Source organism: Myxine glutinosa, chromosome 8 (assembly GCF_964187855.1).
Source record: "Myxine glutinosa chromosome 8, kmMyxGlut1.1, whole genome shotgun sequence".
In the NCBI taxonomy this organism is placed as follows: domain Eukaryota; kingdom Metazoa; phylum Chordata; class Myxini; order Myxiniformes; family Myxinidae; genus Myxine; species Myxine glutinosa.
The window spans coordinates 47,158,370-47,175,035 of record NC_136268.1 but is presented as its reverse complement, the minus strand read 5'-3'; the positions used below and the strand labels follow the sequence as shown (position 1 = coordinate 47,175,035).

The following is a 16,666-nucleotide window of genomic DNA, read 5'->3' as shown; positions in this document are numbered from 1 at the left end:
GAGGAAAAGCCAGGAAGAATAGAATATCTGCGTACTCACAGAGAGAATGGACATAAGATTTGTGTTGATTTGTCCACTAATGTACGTACTTATAATTTATGTAAAGATACATTGACATCTCCTAATGTCTGTCCTACCTGTGGATGTGGTATACATAGAAACTGCTGATGAGCAGATGAAAAACAACAATAATAATAATAAAAAACAAATAATATATATTAACAATAACGTTTCATCTGAAAATGTGACATCACAAGTCCATCATTTATTCATTATTTAATGCTGGTTGGGATTCCAAAGCAATTGGGGGCAGGGAGGTCAAAAATGGGCGAGGGATCATCTACTTACTATGTAAGTGTCCATGCAGGGTGTTGCAAAATTAGAAAATAAAAATTAACACACACACACACACACACACACACACACACACACACACACACACACACACACACACACACACACACACACACACACACACACACACACACACACACACACACACACACACACACACACACACACACACACACACACACACACACACACACACACACACACACCAGTTCACAGCCATCGGTCCGAGACAGCTCTTTCTACCTTAATGGCTTCATCAATAGGTTAAAACGGCCAAACATCATCATCATCATCATCATAATTCCAAGGGCGCAGAAGGACAGGTAGGAGAGAGAGGGAGAGAAAGGCAGGGGAGGGGTGGGGGAAGAATGGAAACATGTGGAGGAGGTAGGAGTAAAGCAAATTATGTGGAGGGCATGTAGGTATAGGTGTGGAGGGCATATAGGATGAGAGAGAAGGCGTGTTGGGGGATCGGGGGAATGTCAAATACCGTGCCATAGGATCTGCCTGCGTACGTAATAAATATATGGCCCGCTGAAACCACATTGTGATGAAAAGATCAAAGTGAGATCGAAATCTCCCAATGGCTTGTCCAAAGTGCTACATCCTACCGGTGATGGTGGATGTAATCATATAAACCACCGAACTAGTACGACATGTAACAGTGTGGTAAACCCAGCTAGCTGCTGAATGCACAGGAACGCACACGCCATGGGTCCAGCCACGAAACGTCACAAACACAAAGAACACAGGCCACGAACAACTGAGAGCGCAGGTAAAACGGACAACGTGCTGCAGGTATTTTTGCAGACGACTCGGGCCAGGGTACTCACGATGCGCACCCCCCGTCTCGACCAGCACCAAGCACAGTCCTGCAAACCAAGCAGCGCAGAAAACCATTGCGTTGTTGACTTTAAAAGGTGCCGCCTCCAAACTCTTCTGACCGTACGTCCGTCTCGTTATTCTCCTCTCTGTGAATTGCGATAAACCGATGTCAACAGCGCGGGTATAAGCGGCAAAATGGGCCGTTAACCCCGCCCAAAAGGGCGTGACCACACCGCCCAACCGAATGGGCGTGGTCATAACTCCCGCCCAATCTGCTACAGATTCTCCGCCCATTTCCATTCGGTGGACAGGGCAGCCTTCTCTCATAGGTAAACTATTGTTAGACTCCATGTACTGCACAGTATTTATTAATGAGCAGATTTTTAAAATCCCTTCTAATTGCGTGTGGTTAGTGACGTCAACCACTTGTGCGCACACACGACCCCGCGGCCATATTGGAGTACAAGTGGAGGGCAAAGTGACGTCCATTGATGATCAGTGAAGCAGAAAATTCGTGTTATTCATCGTGTTTTGTATACTTTGCCATGGCCAAACAATCTGGGTTAAAGCTTGTCCCGAAGCGTTGGAATTTTGTCAAGGGAACGATACTAGTACCCGACTGCAAAGCCGCAATGAGCCGGCGACGCCAAAGCCTCTTGCCACTATTTTACCCATCACTATGGCATAAGTACTGTAGGGCAAAGGGGGGCATTAAGCTCCAGGGGGCATTAGCCTCCACTACATTGTAAATCTTGAAGGTAAATATAATGCTTTTACAATGTAGTGGAGCCTAATGCCCCCTGGAGCTTAATGCCCCCCTGTGCCCTACCTGGTAAGACTTGGTAAAAGAGAAGAGCAGACAGTCCTCCCCAATACTTACATACAATAAATGTCACAAGAAGCTTAAGGAAGTAACTATACGATGTGCTAGCTTAGGGCCTATTTTAAGAAATTTTAACTGGGCTTAGCATACGTTTTCACAGTATGTGTGTAGTCTTCTAACTTCAGTCGCTGTCAGGGTTGGTTCTCTCCGGGCACTGCGGCTTCCTCCACCGGAAGAAGTTAGCTTGCAGTAAGATCAGTGCCGACAGATCAGACGATAGCGCCGTTTCAAAGGCAATGTGTGACTGTCGTTAATCAAACCGAGCTTTCTTTCTTTATGTAAACCGCTTATACCGGTAGGTGCAGGACAACATCATAAATCAGACAAACCTACTGAGCATGGGATTGAAGCCTAATTCGGTTTTTTGGGTCTACCACTAAAGAAGCGAAAAATTTAGAAAATGCCCCAAAGTCGCGACTATTGTCGCGAAAGGTGCACTAACCGGAAGTTACATAGTTCAGCGGGCGCCTATTAAACCTTTTCGCAATTTTTTATGCATACTTCCGCATCCGCAAGATAGCAGCCTCCACGGAGCGATTTGGTGCGTCAAAGCTTCGAAATTCTCAAAGGATCCAGCAAAATATGGCTTTACAACATAAGATTGTGAATCAAAAAAAGACGGGTGAAACAAACTCTTATTGAATTTTTTCGCAATTTTTTATGCATACTTCCGCATCTGCAAGATGGCGGCCTCCATGGAGCGATTTGGTGCGTCAAAGCTTCGAAATTCTCAAAGGATCCAGCAAAATCTGGCTTTTCAACAAAAGATTGTGAATCAAAAAAAGACGGGTGAAACAAACTCCTATTGAACTTTTTCGCAAGTTTTTATGCATACTTCCACATCCCCAAGATGGCGGCCTCCATGGAGCGATTTGGTGCGTCAAAGCTTCGAAATTCTCAAAGGATCCAGCAAAATCTGGCTTTTCAACATAAGATTGTGAATCAAAGAAAGACAGGTGAAACAAACTCCCATTGAACTTTTTCGCAATTTTTTATGCATACTTCCACATCCGCATGATGGCGGCCTCCATGGAGCGATTTGGTGCGTCAAAGCTTCAAAATTCTCAAAGGATCCTGCAAAATCTGGCCTTTAAACATAAGATTGTGAATCAATAAAAGACGTGTGAAACAAACTCCTATTGAACGTTTTCGCAATTGTTTATGCATACTTCCGCATCCGCAAGATGGCGGCCTCCATGGAGCGATTTGGTGCGTCAAAGCTTCGAAATTCTCAAAGGATCCTGCAAAATCTGGCTTTTCAACATGAGATTGTGAATCAAAAAAAGACGGGTGAAACAAACTACTATTGAACTTTTTCGCAATTTTTTATGCATACTTCCACATCCGCAAGATGGCGGCCTCCATGGAGCGATTTGGTGCGTCAAAGCTTCGAAATTCTCAAAGGATCCAGTAACATCTGGCTTTTCAACATAATACGTACGCGTTCATTCACAACACCGGCTTCGCCGGATACTCGTACCCGACTGCAAAGCCGCAATGAGCCGGCGAAGCCAAAGCCTCTTGCCACTATTTTACCCATCACTATGGCATCAGTAGGTTCGGTAGTTGGTAGTAGGTACCATACCTAGTTCAAAATGACACCATTTGCATTCTGGATGAGATTAAAATATATAAAATTTCCTTCTTGATTAATTCGGTGAATTCAGTCTCAACTTCGGATATTTCCGGCCATAAAAAAACTATCCCCTACCGCCACGAGATTTCTAAAAAATAATTATTCTTCAATTTTAGAATATTTGACGCCGTTTTCAGCCTCCGAAACGTGGTACTAAGCTTTTTTGAAATATTTTTTGCAAATGCCCGAATCTCATTTGTTCCGGTGTTTGGTGACGATTTTCGTTGAAGATAACCAGTGCCCGTGCAACGAGGTTGGTCTTAAAGTATTTTAATTACAAATTAGAGGTGCATAATATTGTGAATCAAAAAAAGACGGGTGAAACAAACTCCTATTGAACTTTTTCTCAATATTTATGCATACTTCTGCAACCGCAAGATGGCGGTCTCCATTGAGCGATTTGGTGCGTCAAAGTTTCGAAATTCTCAAAGGATTCAGCAAAATCTGGCTTTTCAACATAATACGTACGTGTTCATTCACAACACCGGCTTCGCCGGCTATTAAAACAATACAGGTTATAGGTAACACAGACCCATATGAATTGCCAAATTAAGGCAAGGTCCAGAAACGGAATGAACTTTCCAACCATTTTATATCCAGATATAGTGAATTATCTTTATATAAATATATATATATATACAGTATATATATACAGTATATATATATATATATATATATATATATATATCTATATCTATATATATATATATATATATATGTATATATATATATATATATATATATATATATATTGTTGCGGATATGGGATTTGCATCCATCCATATCCGCTTGTAAATATTCCCCTATTTCCTCAATACTTCCCAACTATCCCCAATCCCCCATTCCCTAGTCCCATTTTCTGTAAACAACACTCTGTAGACCCGACCTCCCCCTATTTCCCCCATTAAATGTCATGCCCAGGTTCACCGCATCTCATGTAAGACAACTATAGGACATCTTGCTAGTTATTCTTAGTCTATGTCAGTTAAGGACTCGTTTCCATTAATTCTGACCCTTCGTTGCACCAGAATGTGATTGTATGGCACCGTTAGGAAGTTTAGGACCTCCCAATACCTCCCCGCAGCTCTTCCTCACGGTTCAGCAACAACAACAACAACAACAACAACAACAGCAATGGCAGCGGCATGCACAGGGAGTGCGCGTCCTCACTCCGGCTTGGTTGGTAGGGGGTGTTGGGAGGGCACGAGGCCTTCCCAACGAGCTGCCATCGAACATGTGCTCGACGGGGTTACCAAATAGGGGCTCCCTGTCAGCTCCTCGTCAAGGGCGGAGCCCGGTAACCCCCGCACCCAATGGAAGCGGCGGACCGGCCCCAGGGGGGCGGAGCCAACCAGCCGAGGGCGTGTCCCTCCCCGCTGAGCATGCGCAGGAAGAGGGAGGTGACGTCAGATGCGCGCTGAGCTTGAAGCAAGAGAGACGTCCCTTCCGAGCGCTGCGGCACCTCCCTGCATCTCTTGGACCGTGCTTGATCCTGTCCCCGAGCCAAGGTGCACCTTGTGCTATCAACCTACCTGTCGATTCCTGCCATCAATCCCTGTGTAAGTCTACCTTGTTCCGTTTGTCTGTGGTCTGTCTGGGCTAAGATAAGACTGTAATTAAGTGCCCATCTCTTCTGTGTCTTTACCTCACTGCCTTGTAATCTACCCCCCTTTTCTCCACCACTGTAATTATACCCTCCTCCGGAGGTCTTGAGAACTGTACCCCTTGCGTCGTTTCATCTATCCCAGTCGTTGTGTCCTTTCCATCATTGATTTAGCATAGCGCGATTTGGTCAACGTCTGGGTGGAATCGGGGTCTAGTCGGGGAATAACTGTTCGGTCGCGGCAATACCACCGCTCGGTAAATAACATCTAAACCGCGTCCGTAACAATATATATATATATATATATATATATATATATATATATATATATATATATATATATATACATACATATATATATATATATATACATACATATATATATATATACATACATATATATATATATACATACATATATATATATATACATACATATATATATACATACATATATATATACATACATATATATATACATACATATATATATACATACATATATATATACATACATATATATATACATACATATATATATACATACATATATATATATATATATATATATATATATATATATATATATATATATATATATATATATATATATATATATATATATATATATACATATATATTGCTACGGTTTTGAGATGTGTACAGTAAGCTCAATAAAGGTTAAAGGTTGCCCCCCATAGATAGTCACACAAGCAATATGTAGCCTCGTTTGTAGTATAGTTATGTCTTAGTATGTGTGAGAGTAGGCCCTTTCCAATGTTAATCCTGCGTTGTGTAAAGACAGGAGAATAGGTCCGACTTCTGCAAAACATTCTACCTCCATAGGCGGAATCCATTTTGCTGCCCTTTGCTTGCTCACTAGTCGAGTTAACACGAGGTAGGCCTAAAAAGGTGGGAGCGACGTTGAGGTCGGGGCGGCAGAGGCGATGACGGTAAGCATGAGCCACCAATCAGGGCTCAGAGGTGGTTGCGTCAGAGGGCGTGGTGAGAAGAATCTGGTGAGTTCCAGAAGGTTCGCGGGGTGGGCCTATATAACACGATGCGCAAAGCCCTCAGAAGGACTTGCAGAGGGAAGGACTTGCCGGGGGAAGAGGACTTGCAGAGGAGAGGGAGGACTTGCAAAGGAGCGAGAGAGGGCTTGCATTGTACGGCTTGTTGAACTTGACTATCGCATAAGAACGCGTGCGCTAACCAACACCAAGGGTTGAGGAAGAAGAGTTGGTTACTAGATATACGCGGGCGCAGCCAAGCGCATTTGGAACGAACCTGCGCGTTTCAGCCAAGCGAGTGAACGAGGCTGCGTAACCGCCCCTTTGCCGTAAAAGCCCTCCCTGCCGTTCGCCCCGATATATCGCCTTTGCTCGAGAGACGCGCTGCGTGGCCTTGTCTTCGCCGATCTCCATCTTCACGGACGTGCCGGGGACCGTGGAAAGCTGCACGAAAACCATCCTTGGACGCGCTGGGGAACACCTGCCCATCTGCAATACCCCGTGTGAGTGTGTGAGACGGGCCCGTTGTCTTTGGGAATTAAGAATAAGACTGTATAAGGATTTCTCTGTGTCTCTTCGTCCTGAACTGTAAATATGTGTGATAACCATTAAATCAATCTGTTCTTCCTTTCTTCTGAATTCGATCGTTCCCGTGATTTCTCCATTTGGCTAAGCGTGGCACGCATAAGATCGCTCCAATCGGGTTCCATTAATTAAGACTGCGCAGATCACGTGTACGCAAACCGCTCGGCGTACTCCAACCACACGTGGTTCGTGCGAGGCTTGTTTCCTCGCTTCCAGGGCAGCGCGAGTACTTAGGTACGAGTGAGAATTTGGTCCCGAAACCCTATTTGCGCTGCCCGGAAGGGACGTAATAGCTCTCGGTTCGCGCCAGGCCAGTAAAGACAAGGGGATTAATCCCCCCTTGATAAGGGGAGAAGGCCGGCGATAGAACTGCAACAATATACGGGGTCCGGCTGGGAGGTGTGACGATTTTCAGAAAACTCGTACACAGTTATTTTTAGTCGAATTTCAAAATTTTTTTTTTTTAAAGACTAGATATATAATGCCATTTAATAAACTGTAACAAAGACATTTTAAAAATGTAATTCATGTTTGAATTGGGTATAACAATGCAAGTGGGGGGTCTAGCGCATGCGTGATGGCTGTTGGTTACTCGTTGTTAGGCGCCATTTCAGTAGCCATGGAGCTGTGGACGATCGAACATCGCGTCTTTGTTGTTGAGACATTTATTCAAACGGGTAGTTCGGTGGTGCTTACACAGCGCAGATTTCGTACTCACTTCAATGTTGGTCGACGTGGCGCCGTTCCGTCTCGAAACACAATATTGAAGTGAGTAAAAAACTTCAGGACAACTGGATCTGTGAGGCCGGGAGCAGCTCGGGGAGGTGATCGAACCGTTAGGACCCCGGAAAACATTGAAAGGGTTCGACAAGCTGTGGAGGCCAGCCCTCGTCGGTCAGCGGTACGGCACGCTCACGCTCTATGGATGTCAGACAGATCAGTTCGTCGAATTTTGCATTTGGACCTTCATTATCACGTGTACAAAATCATGGTGGTTCAATAACTGCAGCAGAATGATTTCGTACGGCGGTTTACGTTCGCAGAAAGAATGCTGGAACTGCTGAGGGATGCTGCTGTGCTGAGAAATGCTGGAACTTTTCCGCGCGTCTGCAAGAATGCTTGGACAAGAACGGCCACCATTTAGATGATGTCATTTTTCAAACATGAATTACATTTTTAAAATGTCTTTGTTACAGTGTATTACATGGCATTATATATGTAGTCTTTAAAAAAAACAAAAATTGAAATTCGACTAAAAATAACTGTGTACGAGTTTTCTGAAAATCGTCACACCTCCCTGACGGACTCTGTATATATATATCGCATTTGGAAATAACCAACGAGACGCACGCGCGCGCGCGCACACACACACACACACACACACACACACACACACACACACACACACACACACACACACACACACGCACACACACACACAAACACAAACACAACCCTTATTACTTCATGTACATAATTATATATTGAGAAATAAAAGATAACTTTGCCATTTGTTGGACTTCTATAAGAATCTCATAAACAACAAATTACAGCGCAAAAATTCACTATTTCTAACAAACATAAACACAATGATGCACTCCACATGCACTTTCACTTTGCTTGTAATCCAAGATGGCGGATCGTAAAGGTGACGTCACGCGCACAGCTGAGGGCGAGCATGCCCTCTCGCGCATGCGCAATACGTCCCAATGAACGCGCCCTCCTCGTAATCAGGGCACTTTTTCGTCGCGGGTCCTCGAAACACTGTTGACAGACGCGATCGAGTCATACCAAAGTTAACACGTGAATTTCGCAAAAAGATTGTTTATAGGAACCTTAGTGGAAAATGGTGAACCATCATTGCTGCGTCCCTGGATGTAAATCCGACTCAAGAAAACACGGTAAATACGGAAAATATCCGTGGATGAGAGGGATTGCGTTTCTGCCATTTCCGGTCAACACAAGCGAGCATATGCAATGGATAATACGAATCAAGCGGCCCGGCGACTGGCGCCATAACCGCAACTCGCGGGTATGCACTCGGCACTTCGTGGATATCGAAACGAGCGCGAAAGGAAAGAAGTGTCCGTCGTGGCGACACCCATACCCTGAACTTTTCCCCTGGAATGATTGGAATCCCGTGGAGGGCAATCCGCGCACGGCGAGTGCTGTCCCGGCGGCGAACAAATTACAAAGTGACGAAGTGGCTGAACTTTCACCTGAAGAGCAGGTGAACTTTCACAGCATGCAGCTCGCTTTGGATTCAGACAGAGAGGATACCTTTGTGTCGCCAGGTGCGGGTGCTGCTTTGGCCTCGGATAGCCAGGACATCGACGACACACCGGCGACAGAAAGGGAAACCCAACATGAACAAATCAATGTCAACATTTTGCATAAAAGAAGTCAAGGTCAGTACAAACTTTTTCCTCCAAACCTTTTTCCTAAAGCTAAAAAAAAATAAATCAATATGGTCATTAAAATCATACATATTTTGTTGGTTGTTTTACTAGTTTTGTTTTGGTAAGTTGGATTACTCGTTCTGAGTAATTCAGGATATAAACATAAAATCCAACTTTCCAGTCTGGTCATTTCCATTTGGAGTCTTCTTCCTCGTCTTAGTCTTCTTCCTCCTCTTCGTCTTATGCTTCGTCTTCTTCCTCGTCTTATTATTCTTCGTCATCTTTTTCTTCGTCATCTTCTTCGTCTAATTCTGCTTCGTCTTCTACTTCGTCTTCTTCTTATTCGTCTTCTTCTTATTCGTCTTCTTCTTATTCGTCTTCTTCTTATTCGTCTTCTTCTTATTCGTCTTCTTCTTATTCGTCTTCTTCTTATTCGTCTTCTTCTTATTCGTCTTCTTCTTATTCGTCTTCTTATTCGTCTTCTTCTTATTCGTCTTCTTCCTCTTCATATTCTCTCTTCTTCTTCTTCTCTTCATCTTCTTCTTCTGCTTCATCTTCTTCTTCTTCTATCGTTGATCTGATGTACCACAATACCCATTCTCTGTTACAGAGCTCCAGCACTGCTTGTGCAGGTTCTTTCCGAGGGTTATACTGGGTGGTTTGCCAATGCCTTCCCAGCAGTACCATAAGGCAGGAATTTGGACTTTATAATCAAATTAACCACAAATCTGAGCCGAGGGCTTATGCACATGTGCGCGCACTGCTTTGTGACCTCTGACCTGTCTAGTGTGTGTTTGAATGTGGGACCAGCTAAAAACCGTCACCTTGGTCGTCCCCCAAATGGGCATTCCACCAGGTACCCTGTCAGCTGACATTAGTTGGTGGACGTTAAAGATTCCACGTTATCTTTCACGAAGAGTATGCGAGTTATCACCGCACCCTGCACAAATTCCAGATTCCTGCCTGAACTGTGGATAACACAGTGGTCTGGTCTTCTTGGAGACTTCTTAACACCAGGTTAACCTGCTGTGCACTTGCTATTTAACCTCCTGCTCACTGCGACCTTACCCTTACCCCTGCCCGTGCTCGCTGTGGCCTCAACCATGCCTACGCCCGCTGCAGCCTCAACTCTGCCTGCACCCACTGCGACCTTACCCCTGCCCATGCTCGCTGTGGCCTCAACAATGCCTGCACCCACTGCGACCTTACCCCTGCCCGTGCTCGCTGTGGCCTCAAAAATGCCGGCACCCACTGCGACCTTACCCCCGTCTGTGCATACTGTTATCTCTCCCCTGTCTGCACCAGCTGTGGCCTCACCACTGCCCATGCCCTCTGTGGCCTAACTCACAAGTTGGAGAGGACGAGAGGACACACAGGTTAAACAGGATGAATACAGAAACAAACTCTCAGGAAGGAAGAACTGGAAATTTTGAAAGAGGTTGTCGTGGGGGAGGGGAGCGTGGTTAACGGGGTTAGGGGGGAGGGGGGAAGGAGGAGTGGAAAAGCATGGAAATAGCAGAGGGTGCAATACCAGAAAGGAGTCTTTAAAGACAGTGAGACCATCAACCTGTCTGCGATGGGAAAGTGATAGGCCCATAGACTCAGCTTCAGGGAGATTATAATGATCTTGAAAGCTGAAGCCCAAATCTCGTAGAATTAGAGGTAAGACAACACCTGACTGTTAATTGTGAAGCCATTGCCGTGCTGGGATGGAGATTATTGCAATGTGCAACGTTTGTTTGAATGCTTCACCCGGTCACGTGTGACTACGTATATGCTATGGAAGGCGTATAGCCCGTAAAATTGGTTAGATTTAATCTCAAATTGGGTTTTAGGTCAGCTGGCCAACTGGAGCAGGGGGACATCCACTGGAGGATATGGTTAAAAGAGGTTTTATTTGGTTGAGTAAAATTGTTGTAAAAGGTGGGCCTGTTTTGCTGTGTTTTTTCCATCCTCTCTTGCCGCCGACGGAGTACAAGACCGCAAGGTGGTGGAATGAAATTTATCTGCTCTATATATAATCATAATCTTACTATATAATTCACCAAATGTCCGTCCGTCTGTCTGTCCGTCCGTTCGAAGGTACCACAAAAATTGCTGAACCGATTGCAACGATATTGTTGCGGATCTTGGGTTACGGCGCTCCCCTTACCGAGGGGGGGTTAATCCCCTCGTCTATTAAACTTGCCGTCCGAGTCCTAGAAGATATCGCGCTCCTTTGCGGGGTTGAGGTTGACCAGGGTGACTGGTCAACGGGTTCCCAGACACCTTTGCCCCCCTCTCCGCAAAGCAGGGCGATACTTCTGCTCGAGCCACGGACAAGATGGAAGATTGCCGAGCGGTTTAGCAATCCGAAGCTCGAGCCGTTAGCAATAAAACTAACCTGATCCTGAGCGTTGGCCAAATCGTGCCACGTATATCAATGGAGAAATCACTAAAGCGACCGGATGAGAGGAAACCCAAAGAATAAGAAGGAAGAACACAGGTTTATTAATTATGTACAAAACCAAAACCAAGGAAGAAACGAAAGGGTATGTATAGGGAAGAAGAAGAAGCAGATACACAGGGCAAACCTTATACACTCTTAATTATCACTCCCAGGACAGAACAAACACACTTACATGAAAAGGGTGGTGGTGGTGGTGGTGGTGGTGGGAAGGAAGAGAAGGGTCAGGGCGGGTTGTAGGCGTCGAGGTCCCGCTCCAAGCTCGCGTTCCGCTCCGGTCCACGCTCCGGGTGTTCACTCATACCGCGGCAAGCGGCCGGCAGCTTCGCGTGGCGCTTAACGTGAGCGGACAATTATATCGCGGGGGGTGGGGGGGGGGGGGGGGGGGGGAGGGTGGGAAGACTAGGATGCGGCGTACGCAACAAATTGTCCCATAGCCCTCACCAGTTGTGCGCCTCCAATAGTTCATAAACGGCAAGCAAGGCCTCCTTTCAAATCGTTCTCCCGGCACCTCTCTTCTCTCACTCATCTGGCTCATTCCCCGCATTTCTTCTCTCATCTCTTGCGCATCTCTCTCGCATCTCTCGAAGTAGTCATACGCAGCCGCTTTTATTGCCCCCTCGCGTATCAAGCCGCTTGCCTGTTGGATCCGCCTACCGGTGAGCTGGCCTCGGCCCTGAGTGGTCGTGAGCGCTCACCGGTCCGCCCCTTGATGGGGCGTTGAGGGGCCATGCCTTCGTTCTTGGCGCTCCGCCCTTCCTCTCCAGCTTGACCGCGTGCGTAATGGCGGCTGAGCCAGGCAGCGAACGCTACTGGCAACAAGGGAGCCCAATTTGGAGGAAGGCTACGCCGCAATATGAATAGGATTGGAAAAAGGTGCCTAGGTTTTTTTGATTAATGCAACGCAGAGTCAAACTATTGGGAACAGATCCTTACCTGAAACACATACTAATGAAATAACTAAGGAAGATCCTATGGTGTGCTACGTGTTGCTCGTGGCCTAACTAGGGTGTGACCTTTTACCTTTTACACCAAAATGGGAATATTTACAGGGGATTATTTATAAGGGAATATTACAAATATTTACAAAGTGAAGGGTTCTAAAAACCACAACAATATTTTGGGTGGGTAATCCTGGGATCTCCTGGAGTAAAATAGGGTGTATTGTTTTTCCAATTTCAGCTTTGGCCTCCAGCATTTTCAGGTTTGGACTCCCGCATAACGTTATTTTCCTGGGTGCCGCACAAACGGCTGCACAGCTGCACCGATCGGCTGCACCGATCGGACTCGCTGACCTTGGACAAAGACCTTTTATAAGGACATGGGTTGAATCCCTGCTTGAGGGAATGCCAACCCCCTCCCCGCCATCACGGTCATCTCTCCAACTCACAATCCCACGAGATATGCGGAAAGGACGACCCAAAACCAATTATCTTCTTTTCGATTCGTATATAAACATCATTAAAAGTAAATAATGACCTCGGCCAAAGTTCAAACGATGTGAGTTTAATCTCTACATGAGAGAATTCCACATAGCTATTTAGGCGGTGTATACGCTAACAGATCGCTGTCTCCATCGATCTTGCCAAGGCCATAACACCTATCGGCTCAAAATCCTTTTAACTGTTGACTTGGTAGTTTTTACAATGAAGGAAACATTAACAATGTTGTTAAAAGTTTATTTTGTGATTAATTTGTGATTGGAGTTATGTTGTTTGGAATGAAAAAAGAGATATCGAGTTCAAGTGAATGACGGAATGCCGTGATGGTTTCTACCTTCTAAACGTGAACTTCGTGGATCACCATATGCAGATTCGCCACGGACCCACGATTGTTGTTTCTATTCGTGAACGTACCCCCGTTTGTTTGCGAACGGGTACGTTTTTCATGGAAGTCCTTCACGAACTTGCTGTCCATGTCTGACGTGCGACTGAGGGTGCTACAGGAATGTGGAATTTATTAGTTTCATGCTTTAGCATTCGCCGTATCTGCATTGCCTGTTTGCTTCCAACCTCCCACCCGTGTGTAGCACGGGTATCTCACCAGTGTACATAATTGTTGAATGATGGGTAGTGCGATAAGGTGCATTGTTAGGTAGATACGGCCCGCCTCCCACAGCCCTCGTTAATTTAGTGGATAAGTTAATCTTGGATGTGATGGTAAGTGTTAAGGCTGGAATATTGGATTCCCGATGGAGAACGATGGCAGTAGCCGAAGGTTCCCGGGAAGGGGCTGTGTTACGTGGAAGGAGGGGATGGGGAACCATAGCTAGAATGTGTTAAGAATCGTATGGACTGTGTGCTCGAGTACGTTAGATTTACACCTGTATTAGGGACACGTCTCAGAGGTAAGTTGTATGTAACACGTGCACCGAGAAGGTAGTGAGCGTCCATCATAGAGCTGTATAGGGAAAGGACATCGTGCGTAAAACCTCCTGTTTACAGGCTATGCCAGGTGGATGACTTGAGGTGAGTGAAAATGGGCATATATAAGGTGACTGGAAACCCCCAACGCCCTTTCCCCCTTCCCCTGCCCTCCCTCCCAACTCGTTGGTTTCCTCACAGGACCGCAACTCCAGCGGCTGTAACGAGCTGCAATGGACTGGATGTTTTTTGCAGAGGCGCCACCTGGCATGGTGGGGCGGCCAATTACAGGACCAGTGAGGTGCTGGAAGGCGGGCCCAAGGGCATAAATACTGAGCGCATGCGCAAATGCTCTCTTTGCGCTGCTCTAGGCCTACAAACTCCCTTGGCCATGGACCTCCCTTTGTCCCAAACTCATGCAGTTAGACCCTTTGCTCTTCTCTTCTCTGTGAGCTCTGCTCTTCAAAGTGAGGGACGCCCAGCCGACTCGTCATTCATCGCCAGTGATCATCACTGGTCTTGCCTGTCTCCCCATTGTATGGTCTGGCTGTGTGTGAGATTGGCACTATAGGGGTTTTAGTTTCTTTGTACATTAAGTTTGTGTCGTACCTTCCCCTTATTTGTTGTCTTATGCCCTGGATTAGTCTGAGATTCATTGTCTTGACTTCCCGTGTCATTTCTCTAATAAACCATTTTATATATAAGAAGCATCTTCCCGCCTTTCACTCCCCACGTGCGAGAAAGACCACCGGTTCCACCATATTGAAGGACCTTCGGAATATCTGAAATTATAACATTTATTATATTATAACATGAAACAAGTCAGGAGACGACGATGGTTCACGACCGAGCGGTATTCAATGACAAAGGATGGACTATAACCAAAACAGGCCAGGCCTGGAAATGTCAAAACGAATGTTACTGACCTTGAAATGAGATAGAAAATAATGTATAATCAGTTATGAGGTTAGTTAGCTACACAATACCGAAAATTCGGTGAAAAATGAAATGAAAAAAAACAAAAATGAAAAATCGAGCTCCGTGGGGCTAGACACATGACATTGGCCTAACCAAATACCAAAACCCCTGTCAGATTCCACCAAACCCCTCGGAGAAGATGTATCTTGAACTCGATTATCCCCTAAAAAGACATCTTTTTCGGGCGTGGCTCCGCCCACAATGGGCGCAATACCCCCACTCTAGGCAGGACACAACTAGATCATGATATCAACCTCCCACCCAAGTTTCATCAAGATCGGATGATGTCATCGGGTAGTTATGCTGCGGACAGACAGAAACACACACATGACGAATATAGTGGTCACTTGATAACTCGTGAACCAATTATAACAGACTCCCTCTATTGAGACATGGAGAGGAAAGATGAGTGCTGTCTGCTCACAGCGACCTGTGTAACTATAGTTTGGCCAGATACAGAGGTACTAGACTGCTGGATCAGACGGTCTGCGTTAGTGAACCCTCTGATGCGACAATATCATTTACCACAGACCATTGTCTGAGAGATGATTTATGTTACAAATTTTGAAGAATGACATTTATGTTACAAACTTTCTTTCTGACTCGGTGGCGCAATGGTTAGTTAGTTGGAGCATCTTCTCTGCGTATGGGAGGTTGGCAGTTCAAATCCCAGCCGAGTCATACCAAATACTTGAAAAATGGTACGTGCTGCTTCCCTGCTTGACACAACATTAAAAAGTGTTACGGGCTCCTCCCCAAACCCCGGCCACGGTGTACCTCCGAGCCCCGAAAGGAATCACGGCAGAAAGATGTGCCATAATGTGTGCCAATGACCAATGGTGAAACCACACCAATCAGTTGCAACAAAAACCAAGTATTGCATTAAAACCACACAATAATAACAAGTAACGCACGTACAAGAAAACCTCACTTGCACAGCAAACACCATATAATTTCTATGATGGTACCACCAATTTCCTGAATCAATAACTCGCGGTATTCCCACGTGAGCAATTGGTAACATCCCCCAAAGTCACTGTGTCACGATACCAGGCCAAAGTCGATCCCCTTGGCTCTCGTGATCACAAGAAAAGGTTGTACTGAGACCTGAACCCAGAACGGCTAACAGTCGACGCTGCAGACGAGCCGCTTGGTGAGATGTCGGGCCGACATCGGTCCGGTAAAAGTTCACCCAAAAGGCGACTGGGAATTCACACCTTCAGTTCACCAGAGAATGATGCTGACATGAATGATCAGCGGCTCCCAAGCGGAGAACCGCGAAGAACCGCGAGTTCCCAAGCGAATTCCACGACAAGAGAACCAGGCGAATGGCTGGTGCGAGGTGAAATGGCTGGTGCGAGGTGAAATGGCGGACGGGCCGGTAATGGAGGCGTACCTGCTCTCCAGCGATGATTCACTTTCGGAACCAAAAGCAAAACCTGTCACGCAGGTTTATTTGCCACAGCAATAACGACACTGCCACAGGAATCCCTTTCCCGGGGAAACCAATATTCGCTCATGACCAATGTCCACCAGCGTCCGCTCGACTTCTCGAAGCAGATCGGCTTTCCTTTCCCGAGCTCA

The 16,666-nt window shown here is 45.8% G+C and overlaps 2 protein-coding genes across 4 annotated transcripts in view; one reads left to right on the top strand and one right to left on the bottom strand.

The window, feature by feature from the left end:
* Positions 1 to 1,393, bottom strand: part of GAS6 (growth arrest specific 6) — a 79,964-nt gene extending 78,571 nt beyond the window's left edge. Inside the window, exon 1 of one of the 3 annotated variants that reach the window (XM_078783223.1) lies at positions 1,188 to 1,393. In XM_078783223.1, the coding sequence (XP_078639349.1) occupies positions 1,188 to 1,254 (67 nt within the window). In that variant the 5' untranslated portion in view covers positions 1,255 to 1,393. The remainder of the gene's footprint in view (positions 1 to 1,187) is intronic. The other 2 variants (XM_078783224.1, XM_078783222.1) reach the window with 2 other exon arrangements.
* Positions 1,394 to 8,719: 7,326 nt separating this feature from the next.
* ZBTB38 (zinc finger and BTB domain containing 38) overlaps positions 8,720 to 16,666 on the top strand; it is a 108,810-nt gene continuing 100,863 nt past the window's right edge. Inside the window, exon 1 of the mRNA XM_068124398.2 lies at positions 8,720 to 9,304. Coding sequence (XP_067980499.2) covers positions 8,743 to 9,304 — 562 coding nt within the window. The 5' untranslated portion in view covers positions 8,720 to 8,742. The remainder of the gene's footprint in view (positions 9,305 to 16,666) is intronic.